This window comes from Trichosurus vulpecula, chromosome 2, assembly GCF_011100635.1.
Source record: "Trichosurus vulpecula isolate mTriVul1 chromosome 2, mTriVul1.pri, whole genome shotgun sequence".
NCBI lineage: Eukaryota > Metazoa > Chordata > Mammalia > Diprotodontia > Phalangeridae > Trichosurus > Trichosurus vulpecula.
In genome coordinates this window covers 52,031,482-52,044,262 of record NC_050574.1, presented here as the reverse complement: position 1 = coordinate 52,044,262, position 12,781 = coordinate 52,031,482, and the positions used below count along the sequence as shown (strand labels likewise).

The 12,781-nt window shown below is 44.3% G+C and overlaps 1 protein-coding gene across 2 annotated transcripts in view; it reads left to right on the top strand.

The window, feature by feature from the left end:
• Positions 1-12,781, top strand: part of UBR4 (ubiquitin protein ligase E3 component n-recognin 4) — a 146,169-nt gene that overhangs the window by 35,949 nt on the left and 97,439 nt on the right. For both annotated transcript variants that reach the window (XM_036746948.1, XM_036746947.1), the window contains exons 27-38: positions 1,280-1,404; positions 3,403-3,500; positions 4,951-5,108; positions 6,039-6,248; positions 7,005-7,106; positions 7,375-7,475; positions 7,732-7,930; positions 8,312-8,500; positions 9,688-9,751; positions 10,923-11,114; positions 11,695-11,765; positions 11,855-12,002. In XM_036746948.1, the coding sequence (XP_036602843.1) occupies positions 1,280-1,404; positions 3,403-3,500; positions 4,951-5,108; positions 6,039-6,248; positions 7,005-7,106; positions 7,375-7,475; positions 7,732-7,930; positions 8,312-8,500; positions 9,688-9,751; positions 10,923-11,114; positions 11,695-11,765; positions 11,855-12,002 (1,657 nt within the window). The remainder of the gene's footprint in view (positions 1-1,279; positions 1,405-3,402; positions 3,501-4,950; positions 5,109-6,038; positions 6,249-7,004; positions 7,107-7,374; positions 7,476-7,731; positions 7,931-8,311; positions 8,501-9,687; positions 9,752-10,922; positions 11,115-11,694; positions 11,766-11,854; positions 12,003-12,781) is intronic.

Genomic DNA, 12,781 nt, shown 5'->3' with positions numbered 1-12,781 from the left:
TTCCTCACCTTCAGATATTGACCAATTTCAGCAGCCATTTATTAAATATTATTACATGCCAGGCAAGTGCTAGGGGCTAGGTATGCAAAGGTAAAAGATTGGCTTCAGTCCCAGTCCTCAGAGAACTTAGAATCAAATGGTGGGGAAAGGCAGGCTTGCACATTACAGGCATGATGCAAGGCAGAATGGAAAGATAAGGGCAGTGGAGAGAGCTAGACCAGTAGTTCTCAGTTTTGTTTTGTTTTGTTTTGTTTTTTAATATGAGGACTCCCACTTTTAAAAAGATATTTTTCCCATGGACAAAATCCTTCTCTCCCTCCTGTCTTTTTCATTGAAAGACAACAAAATCTCATAACAAATTTTTACATTGGCTGTGTCCAAAGAATTTATGAAGATCCTTTTTTACTGTCCAGAAATTTCACAGATGCCCCACATAATAGTAATTATACTATCAGTGTCTCTTAATTGAGAAAACAACTGATGACTAAAGGCCAGTGCTGAGTGTACACGTAGGTCCCCCTTGGTCATGACTCTGTGGCCCTCCCTGGGTCTGAGAACCCTGGTGTCATTAGAAATTGAAGGAGGGGAGATGTCACTTTCTTCTGGGAAATTAGGGAGATCTTGCTGGAGGAGGTGTCACATGAGCTGAGCCTTGGAAGAAAAGATTGCCAGGCAACCCGACAAGAAAGCTTTCAAACACCTGAGAGATTATTTTGAAAGATCTAGAATTCAGTTCCCTTGGCAAATTTTCTATGCTAAAAGAACCATTAACAGTAGTAAAAATGACTACATGTGGATATCCTATAGTAGAATTGTTTAGTTCCTGAAACGAATGAAAATAATACTTACAGTTTTTAAAAGGATTTGTGTTTAAGGAATTCATGGGGCTTTATGCTGCTTTTCTCAGCATTGCTAATGGAGCAGTGGACAAAGGATGGCCCATGGGTTGTTTCTGGTCCTCCAGACTGCTGGATCTTTCTCCATTGGAAGAATCAGCAGTGTCTGCCCTGTGTTAATAGTGACTACGGAAGGACACACTAGTGTCGCGTTGTTATCGTCACTAGTTTAATTTCAGTAACATCAGAGTGCCAGCAGAATTTTGGAGTAAAAGTCTTGTCCGTCTACTCTGCTCCTGTCTTGTTACTTATCCTTGTGCCTGAGATACCTAGAGATTTAGTGGCTTCACAGTATCTTAAAGATTTCCTTGGCTAGGTTGAGAGTAGACTCCCAGTCAATGTATTTTTTGTCTTGATTCCACTTCCCCATGTTCTTCCCACAGGTCTTATTTGCTGCAAAGCCTCTCTGAAGAGGGTTCCACTGAGAGTAAACCTTCTGAAGAAAAACTGGGAGGTTATTCTGCTGTCTTGGCTATTGGCTCAAGCCGGTGCAAGTCCAACACCTTGGGTAAGGGGTGGCAGCCATCTGAAGGGTTGGGTTTCTGAAGAGAAGACTCAGAGCAGAGGAGCCTTTCTGTTCTTGGTGCCCACACCTCTGTAGGCGTTATCTTTTGTGTGGCTTTGGCCAGCAGCCTGATTGTTCTCTTTGCTTCTCATTTCTCCCTATCTAATTCATCCTTCATACTGCTGCTAGCATATATTTTATAATGTACAACTTTGGTTATGTGAGCCCCCTGCCCGGAAACTGTCAGTGGCATTCCTAGTGGCTGCCTAATGAAATATAAACTCCTGAACTGTAGTGAACTCAGGAGACATTCAGAGCTCTCCAGTCTCTTTCTTCAGCCTACCCTTTCATTTTTATTTATTTCATGCTACACTCCTTAATTTACTTTGTATTCCAACCCAGTTACTACTTGGTGTTGTGTCCTGTGGCCCCACTGTAGCCCTCCCATCTCCCTTTTCCCCTGCCCAGGTCTCTGTCTGCTTCTCTTTCAAAGTACAGGTGAGACACCACCTTCTCTGGTCCGTCCTTGTTTCTGCATGACAGATATGATCTTCTCCATCTCTACTTATTGATATGTTTCTCCTCCTTTAACACTAGTAGAACCAGAATTTAAGAATAACTAGAAGGACCAAGCAAATTTTTGTGTCACTTGATGTGCCTGGTCCTTTTAGTCCAGATTAGTCTCTGTAAAGCCTTCTTTGATTCCCTCATGTAATTTTTCTCCAGATTCTCAGGGTGGGTTGTGCAGTTATTTTATTCTTTAAATTATAGTTGCTAAAATTAGTCAATAATAAACATATTAAGTGCCTACTATATGCCATTCACTGTGCTGTTGGGGTACAGAGAAAGACAAAAGACAGTCCCTGCCTTCAAGGAACTCACTTTCTAATGGGGTGAGGACATGCAAACGGCTATGTACAGACAAGTTGTATACAGGATAAACTGGAATTAGTTAACAGAGGGAAGGCACTGGAATTGAGATGGGTTAGGAAAGTCTTCCTGTACTAGGTGGGATTCTTGTTGGCACTTTAAAGAAGCCAGGTGGCAGAAATGAGAGAGATGCATTCCAGGCTTGGGGGACAGCCAGGGAAAATGCTCAGAGTTTGGAAGTGGAGTGTCTTGTTTGTGGAATAACAAGGTGTCACTGGATCGAGGGTGTAAGAAGTCTGTAAATGTGTGTGTGTGTGGGGGGGGAAGTTATGAAATACTTTGAACACCAAGCAGAAGATTTTATATTTGAACTTGGAGCTGATAGGGAGCCCCTAGAGTTCATTAAGTGGTGCAGGCCCTCATCACCTTGTGTCTGCTGGGGGTTCTGCTTGCCTCAAGTCTCTCCCCACTACAGTCTTTCTTCCATTCAGCTGTTGAAGTCATCTTCCTAAATTGCAGATATAACCATGTCACACAGCCTACTCAATAAACTCTAGTGGCTACCTTGATTCCCTTATCTGTAAGACAAGGATAATAACAGCACCTACCTGCCAGGTTTGTTGTGAGGATGAAATGAGAGAATATTTGTAAATGTGCTTGCCACATAGTAGGTGCTGTATAAATGCTAGCTATGAAACCTGTGGTTTCATTTATGTGAAGGATTCTCAGTAAAGGAACTCTGTCAAAAGAAAACAGCCCTTTTTTTTTTAAACAACTTATGTAGATAGTCTAGATGTGTGACTTTTCAAGGGTCCTGTAGCCAGTAGATTTTAGAGAGAGAAGTTGAACCCAGGGCTTCCTGATTCTGAAACTCACTTGCTAGCCATTATTCCAAAATATCTCTTATTTATTTGGCACCTTGGTGGTAGAGGTATTTGTGTTATAGTTTCAGTCAGACAGAAAGAGAAATTTTCACTTTTTGTCTTGGACCTCTTCTTTTCTTTCAGATGTTATGGTAATGCTATTGAAAAGCTTTTTCTTCTGCATTTGGGCTGAAATTTTAAAACAGTAGGGTCATTGGATGTTCCCTTCTCTCTTACTATGGTTTCTGTTCCTTTCTCTTGCCTGTAGGTTCTACACTTGTTCAGAACTTACCATCATCTGTGCAGGCCCTATGTGAGTCATGGAACAATATTCACACAAATGAGTTTCCCAATATTGGATCCTGGGTAAGCAAGTTTGTGGTACTTCTTCGCACAGTAACTATATGAATGCTACATGCAGTGTCTATGCCCTTTTCCCTTTCTTTGGCCACCAGATTCCAAGAAGATCCTCACACACAGTAGTCATGTGATGCCAGAATCCATACAGTGTAGTGCCCAAGTGGTGACACCTCCATTCTGAAAGCTCACATGTTCTCTGGAGCAGATAGAAGATGAGTCAGGAGTCAGGATCCCTCTTTGTTACACTCCGGGGCAGTTTCTGACCCTAAGTTTTCTTAATCCTGTGAGGAAAAAAAAGGATGGTAAAGTCTGTTACCTGGCATTCTGTTGAGTAGCAGTTTATAAGTTATGTCCACATCTGAAAGACAGCCTGGTCTTTTCACTGATTAAGAGTTCTAGACTTGGCTTTGCCACCACTGTTTGACTTTCAGCAAGTTACTTAGCTCTCTGCTTTAATTTCCTCATTTGTATATTGGACTAAATGATTTTTTAGGCTCATTTTAGCTTTCATATCCCATGGTTCTGTGATTTTAAGGATAACTATGTTCATTATGATAATCTTGACACATTTCAATATCCTAGAGCTCCTTCTGAATCATTTAAGAAGGATTAAATTCTTTGAGAAAGACTGATCACTTGCACACATTATATGTGCTATCATCCTGACGCAATAACCTCCATTCCCTGACCATGGTGGATAACAAGATTGAATCCTGAATAAGAATGCCTTTGACAATGTCTTCCCCACAAGTGCTCATCCAGTCTACCTGAGGAACCCAGGTTGTGTTTGTCTTTCATTTTCGAAGAGCACCATGACATCAGGGAAATGATGACATGACTTGCAGTTGACTTTGATTTGAGTGAGGGAGGGCTGTGCAAAGTCACCAGCCTCACTCTCTACTCCAGAGCCATCTGAGTCCAGTGACCAGATATTCATCAGGATGACTGGAGATGACCCAGGATGCAATGGGGGACCCTGGCCCTTTTAGGCTAAGGCCTTTTCATGTACTCAATTAGAGTGAGGTAATGCCCATTCAGTGAATAGGTTTCTAATTAAAGGGGCCATCCCTTGACGTGAGGAACCCAGACCTTCATCCAAGGCAGCCCACTGCCTATTGAGATGGCTCCATCATCTGGTCTTGCTGTGACACAGTTTTCTTGGCCGAATGCTTTTAAAAACACATGAATATATTCTCCTTTGGTTTTGACCACTTTTCACTGAGGTGGACAGGGCAGCAGTTAGTCACCTAGAAATTGGTTGGTTGCTTATCATGTTGTCAGTGTCTTATTTTAAATATGTAGCTGTTCCTTCATTCCCACATCACTAAATTGTAATCATTAGTCTGTAAGCCCTGCTGGCTTCTTCGGTCATCATCTTTCTTCTATGAGAAAATTGGATTCTGTGTAGACTGTGTGGTTCTTATGCCTTATGTATTTGTCTTCTGCTTCCTCATAGCGTAATGCTTTTGCCAATGACACAATTCCAGCAGAGAGTTACATCAGTGCTGTACAGGCCGCCCACCTGGGGACCCTCTGCAGCCAGAGTCTGCCCTTGGCTGCTTCCTTGAAGCACACGCTCCTTTCTCTGGTCAGGCTGACTGGTGACCTTATTGTGTGAGTACTTGGTATAATTCAGTTCAAAGTCTTCTGTGGTTTTTAGCTGAGAAAACTGTCTATATCTAGAGAAAAGATAATAGTGAGTGAGAGATTTGGGTGTTGGTATTAATAGACCTTTCTCATATTCTTTTCTAATAGAAGAAACCTGTACATTTGGCCCTTGGAATGAAATCTGTTCACTTGAGTCATATTTCTGGTTTTAAATTATACAGAAGCAAGAGCATAGAGGAAGGGCTTAAAATTGCAGGGACAAGGTTTTAAGATTCAGATCTGTCACTGAACTAGTTAAGATCACTTGGACAAACAACTTGACATTTCTGCACCTTGGTTTTCATTCCAGTCCTGCTGACCTCAAAGAGGAATTTTGAGGAAGGTGATTTGTAAGCTATGAGGGTTCTATCAGTGTGAGCTCTGAGGATGTGAGTGTAGAGGCAGCCCCCACTTCTCTTCCTACCTGTGACCTCTGGAAGGGGGTGCTGTATTAATGTCATAAATATGTGGGGAGTGGTGACATGGTGGGCAGCTGTAGTTTGAATGGTGGGAGCTATTGAAAGGTTGTTTATAAACACCAGGAGGGGCTCCAATTTTCCACTGTAGTGAGTAGAGCAGACCAACAGAGGGACTGTTTGATGCTTTTGTGAACAGTCTGCATAAAATTAGGGCCATGTTCCCTGGAGAAGAAATGTCAGCCAAAGTGCTGAGGTTGTATTTTTGTCCCAAAGCCTGTCTTTTTGGAGGCAGATCAATTACTTTGTTAGTTTTGAGGCATCTTTTCCCTTGGTTTACATCTGTCCTACAGAATATTGGTCTTTTTCGATAAAGATCAGTAAGTGTTTGCATTTAGAAATAAATACTTGGGTTGTGTTGTTCCTAGCAGTGTCCCAGAAGGACACAATAACTGACCTGCTTCCTTTTTCTTTCCTGAAGTTGGTCCGATGAGTTAAACCCTCCCCAGGTGATCCGGACACTGCTGCCCCTTCTTTTGGAGACGAGTACTGAGAGCGTGGCTGAGATGAGCAGCAACTCCCTAGAAAGGATCCTGGGCCCAGCTGAGTCAGATGAGTTTTTGGCTCGAGTTTATGAGAAGCTTATCACTGGGTGTTACAACATTTTGGCCAATCATGCAGATCCTAATAGGTGAGTCTGATTTAGCACTGATAGCTTCTACCAGCACCTTTGCAATTAACTTTAGGCAAGGTAATGGGATTCTTCAAGACGGACAGAGCAACTTTTTTACTGATTCTTGGACCCTTGCTCTATCTTCAGCCAAAATGCTGGATGACAGAAAAGGGCAGGGTCAGCATTTGAATCCTGCCAGGATTTGTGATAGTTTCTTGTGTGCCTTTTACACCTTTACAGAGAACTATGTGATGGGTTGTTTTTGTCCATTTATGACAAGTCTTATAAATATTTGATTAGGGAGATGAGTATCTGGGCCTCATATCCATCATCTCAATAGCAAGGGGGGGGACCAGATTGTTCACCAGAATCTTTATTCTTTCTTCAGCATTCTGCCTTTTTCCTATTGAGCAACTCAAAATTATCAGCTAGGCAAATGTGACTTGTCTTCTGTCTCTCTAGTGTGTCCAAGACAGAGATAGGATTAGAACTCATAGTTTTTGTTACTTGTGTCACTGAACTATATCTTTGCAAACAACTGAAATTTAGTGACTCCATTCATTAAGTCAGGGAGCATAGAAGATAGGAAAGCCAGATCAAAGGACTATTATTTAGAAATGGTTTATAACTTCAGTGTCTCTTGACTCTTGGCCACAGCTCTCACTTTCTTTGACGTTTTCATATTTCGTTCCGGTGTGGGCATCATGAATGCTCAGAAAGCCATTAGAATGCCCCCGAGTGCTCATGGTCATTTTTCTCCTCTTTGATCCTCAGTGGACTAGATGAGTCCATTTTGGAGGAGTGTCTCCAGCATCTGGAGAAGCAGTTGGAAAGTAGCCAGGCTCGAAAGGCTATGGAGGAGTTTTTCTCGGAGAGGTGAGACCTTTTGGCGTCCTTCCTGGGGTGTTGCCTTCTGTGAGGTCTGATCGGGGGCCTGTGTGTGGCTTGGAGAGCAAGGCTGCTTTTATCTCCTGTTTCTAAGGTGACTGGGAAAGAGGGAGGGAGGACTTCATGGCCTGAACCAGCCATGCTCCAAAGATGAATGGTTCCACTGGAAAGAGAAGTGATAGTGAGGAAATGGAAATGGATGCCTTTGTGGGGCTTAATGCGATTCTTCCGTTTTTCTCTCCCTTCCATCTCCCAGTGGAGAACTTGTCCAGATCATGATGGCCACAGCCAATGAGAACCTCTCTGCTAAATTCTGTAACCGAGTTCTGAAATTCTTCACCAAACTCTTCCAGCTGAGTGAGTGACAGCTTTTAATAATCTCCTTATGGGAACTTTGATGTCTGGCTAATACTGGGCCACCTTCTGCCAGAGTGTCACAGCAGCATGAAAATGTGAACAAGTGGGGAGAATCTCTCCAGGAGACTTTTTGGAGAGAGACAGAACACTCAATTAAATGGCCTCTCCTTTCCCTCCCCACCATTTCCTCCCCCCTACCTTCTCACCCTTTCCTGGCCCTTGTTGTGTTGACCACAGCCCTTTGCTCTTTCCTCAGCTGAGAAGAGCCCTAACCCCAGCCTGCTACATCTCTGTGGCTCCCTTGCCCAGCTGGCTTGTGTGGAGCCTGCGCGGCTCCAGGCCTGGCTCACCCGCATGACCACATCACCCCCCAAGGAGTCTGACCAGCTGGAGGTGGTGCAGGAGAATCGGCAGCTGTTGCAGCTGCTGACCACATACATCGTTCGGGAGAACAGGTAGAATGTCTTGACCCGATGTGCTTCAGTGCCCCTGTAAAACTCCAGGAGGATGTGGGCGGCCTGGAGCCAATCCGGCCCTTCTGCTGTCAGTCCCTTCCTTTGAGATAGCCTCTTTTTCCCTTCCCTCGTCTTCTCTCCCCAGCCATGACTCCCAGCACAGGGGGAGGCTGACCTAACAGAGGCTGTGTGCATGGCTGCACCGTGATTTTTGTTTAGCCACAGTAATAGAGCATGACTTTTAGGTGACTGACAGGTGGGCTGAGCTCCTGTTCCCTGCTCGAATCCTGCCCACAGTCTGGGCTCTGTTTGCCTCCAGGCCAGCTCAGGGCTCGATTCCCATTGGCATCTCATTGCTTCCCTTCATTCTCTCCCCTATAGCCAAGTTGGGGAAGGTGTTTGCACCGTGCTGCTGAGCACCCTGATCCCTATGGCGACAGAAATGCTGGCCAATGGGGATGGCACTGGCTTTCCTGAGCTTATGGTCGTGATGGCGACGCTCGCCAGTGCAGGCCAAGGTGCCGGCCACCTCCAGCTTCATGGTGCTGCTGTGGACTGGTTGAGCAGATGGTAAGTGGAAAGGAAATGGAGCAAGAGAGCACGGAGGTCTGGAGCTGGGCCTTGGAGAAGGTGAAGCCATGTTGCCACTTCTCCTCATTTGGAACTCATTCAGCTTGGGCAGACTCTCAACCAAGTGCCTGTTGTGCGGGGGGACAGAAGAGTCTGGGTGGGCTGGGCTCCTCCTCTTCTTGGAGTTTACAGACACAGAGACATAGAACCATAAGATGCAACACTAAATGTCATTAAAGGGTTTCAGAACAAAGTGCTCAGAGGGGTGGCAGGGTGAATTGGTGGATCATTGCCCATTGGCAGATCAGGGAACACTTAGCTGAGAAAGCTTGAGTTGGATTGTAAAAGACATCTAGGGGTTAAACATGCAAAGAATATCTTCCAGGTGCAAGGAAGTCATTGGAGAGAAGAGAACAAAGAATGTGTTTGGGGGTGGGGCCAGGAAGAATTCAGTCTCAGAGCAGAAAGTGTGTGTGTGTGTGTGTGTGTGTGTGTGTAGGGCAGCACCAGATTGTGTAGGGTTTGGAATGTTGGGTGAAGGAGTTTTATTTTTGTTACATGGGCAAAAGTAGGTAAAACACTGAAGATATTTGATCTATTGAGTGACATGACCTAGTCTGTCTTTAGGAAGGTTAGTCTGACAGTAGTTGAGGGAAGTATTGAATGTGTTGTGTAGAGTGCTGGGAGCATTCCTGGGGGGAGGATGTTATAGTTGTCCAGGTCAGCAGTAAAAGCTTAGACTAGGTTTGCTGCAAAGGGGGTAAAGAAAAAAGGGGATAGATGTGAGAGAGGGGGTTTGAGTAAAGAAAAAAAGGCAGCACGCTGTGGCATTTCTGTATGATGACCCAGTATCATTGATTTATTACGTTAAAGTAATCCTGAGCTTGGTATGCAATCCTCACGGCTTTCTTAGATGACATAGATGAAATATTATCATTATTTTGCGGATGAGAAGACTGAGGTATGGGACAAATTGGTGGGAAGGGTTAGTGATAAAGGCCCATGTGGTTGAACTCTCAACCTTTTGCTGACTCTGTTAATCCATTCTGTTCAGTCTTTTCCTGTTAAGAATTAATTTGTATTTCTCCATTTACCAACTGGGCTGGGAATTGAGGACCTGGTGGAGTCAGGAAGACGGTTCCTCTCCCTGGACGCCTCAGTGTTTCTGTATTTCCTTTCCTCAACAGTAAGAAATACTTGTCTCAGAAGAATGTAGTTGAAAAAATGAATGCTAATGTAATGCATGGGAAGGTAAGAAAATTGGGGAGCAATTATTAGACTGGGTGGGTGACAATTAAAACAGTTGGGGAGGACCTGTTCACCTGGGGAGGATGCTGGTTGGTTCTTGTCTTCAGTTCACCAGGAAGTCACTGCTTCTCAGCCCCAATTTCTGTCCCTGGTTGTCCTGTGGGGAGGAAGGGCTGTATCTCAAATACCTAGAAGTGTGTAATTGTCAACTGCATGCCTTTAGGCCTTTTCAAGGTGTCAGGAAGTGATAGGAGGCTGCAAATACTCTGAAAAACAGGCTTTCAGTAGAGCCTTCCCTAAAATATCATGTGGCTGCTTAAAAAAATATATTGTCCTAGTACAGAAAACTACCCTTCCTGCTTCCATCAGGCACCCCCCCAACCAGTGCACACTCTGAGTGCACAGTGACCTTCTGGGCCCCCCAGGGAGCTTTAGACACACAGGTCACTGCATCCAGGTGACGTATTATCCCCTGTGGAATGGAAGAACCCTGGGTGGTTGGCTGAGAGCACATGGTGGCTCCTTTCTCAGGGCCAATTCTCCTCTTGGCAGTCTTTGTCCTCTTAACAAAGAAGCGTCACAGAGGATAGAATAAAGTAACTTGGGTCTCTGAGGGTTAGAAGTCGGGCTGTTGTATTTGACAAAAGAGTCACGAAGGGTTTGCCAGCGTTTGCACTAAAGCGATCTTTCCAACGGCTCCCTATTTCTCCTGAGGTAGTGGCCTGAGCTTTTCTTAGGCTTGATTCCAGCCCGTAGGCGGCACGGTGGCTAGAGGGTGGCACCTGGAGTCAAGAGGACTCAATTCAAATCTTACCTAATCTAGTCTCTTGTTTGTTTGCTCTGTGACCATGGGCAAGTCACTTCATCTCTCTCCTCCTCAGTTTCCTCATCTGTAAAATGGGGATAATACTAGCCCCTCCCTCCTTCACAGGGCTGTTGTGAGGATCAAATCCAGATATCTGTAAAGAGCTTTGCAAGCCTTAGAGCGCTACATAAATGCTGGCTGCTGTTACTATTGTGAATTAAAGGGATAACATACAAAGAGTGATATAAATGTAGATGATATAAATGAAAAGAGTTTGATTCATTGAGAAAAATGCATAGTACTTGATTTTATATAACAGGAAATGAGTGAAAAGTGCAATGTCTGAGGAATCATGGTTTTCTTTTATAGCATGTGACTATTCTGGAATGTACCTGCCATATTGTATCTTACCTGGCTGATGTCACCAATGCCCTGAGCCAGGGCAGTGGTCAGGGCCCCAGTCATCTCTCAGTGGATGGAGAGGAGCGGGCCATCGAGGTCGACTCGGACTGGGTAGAGGAGCTGGCAGTAGAAGAAGAAGACTCTCAGGCCGAGGACTCAGTAAGTCCTCTCTAAGGCAGCCCAGCTTATGTTTGAAGTCCAGTTGTTGAGAGCACAGCTCCCATTTAGATTTTTAATCTATGCTGACAGAACCCAGACTTAGAAAGTATTGTCCTCTCCAGGCTCAGCAGCTGCTGAGGCCTCAGGCAAAACTGTTTCCCATAACTGTGCTCACACTCAAAGACTCTTAATTTTCAGCAGCTAGAAGAGTGAGTTATGAAAACCCATCCTTCTGGAAGGAGGTGTTATTCAAATGGGAGATACCCTTTTATGTACCAAATGAACTTTAGTAGAATTTGGGGCAGAGGTGGTATGAAACCTTTGTATAGGAAATACAAGTTTAATTGTTTTCTTGACCACAAAACAAATGAGGCCTCTGCTGATAATTGCAGTAAGTTTTGTTTTCAGCCTGTCAACTCTTGCTGCTTTGGGTTTCCTCTGACCATTTACAAGATGACCAGAAGATTTGAAGATGGATGGAGGAGTGGGGAAGTGAGGAGGGGGTGTGTGTGTGTGTGTGTGTGTGTGTGTGTGTGTGTGTGGGTGTGTGTCTGGCTAAATGATTTTCTTTACTTTGGAGGATGAAGATTCTCTTTGCAACAAGCTATGCACATTTACTATCACACAGAAAGAATTCATGAACCAGCATTGGTAAGTGTTCCCTTTGCCCTGAGGTTAGGGGTTTCCCTTTCTTGCCTGCTGGGATTTGTCACTCATTTAGGGATTTTGGATCTCCATAGGTACCACTGTCACACCTGTAAGATGGTGGATGGGGTCGGTGTGTGCACAGTGTGTGCTAAGGTCTGCCACAAGGATCATGAGATTTCCTATGCCAAGTATGGGTCCTTCTTCTGTGACTGTGGAGCCAAGGAAGATGGTAGCTGCTTGGTAAGGAAGCCACAATGCTTGTTGTGCTCTTAAGTGATTTGGCAATTAGGCACTGGGAAGGAAGTGCCAGGACACACCAGGGTCTAGTCCATTTGCCTTCTTGGTGGCATCCTGTGCAGTGTCACAGGCAGGACTGGATTGGTTTGGGAATGTTTTGGATTCTTAAATTAGCTCTGCCCCCTAGCTTGTTGTGTGACCATGTGAAAGTCACTTCCCCCTCTTAGATTCTCAGTATCTTTGCAAAATGAGGGCTTTAGGTAGGATGACCCGTGAGATTGCATTTGTAACCAAGATGTTCTTTGGCACCAGCACATAATGAATCTGAGTTTAGCTTGTGCTGCTGCCATAGGCATCCCATAGGCTGTGGGCAGGGCACATCATCTCTTGTCATTTCTCCCAGGCTACATCCAGATCTAGTTTTTTAGACTCAGTCTCTGACAAATGAGGATAGGGACATATTGAGGAATGGGGTTCATGAGGCGTTATCCTCAGAATTAAGACATCATAAGTGAATAATTGGGAGGACTGAATTTAGGCCATCATGACTAAAATTAGTAGATGATGTAAAGCTAGGACACACATTGGACAAGAGAATCAGGCTTCCAATCTCAACAGGCTAGATAAAACATTGGACTGAATTGAATATGTTGCATAGTTAATCTCCCAAGGAACATGACAGTGGAGTCATTGGTAGTAGCAGTTGTTCTGAAAAAGATGAATGACAAGTGAGTATGAATCCATAGTGTATGACAGCTAAGAAAACTAATACAGCTTTCACC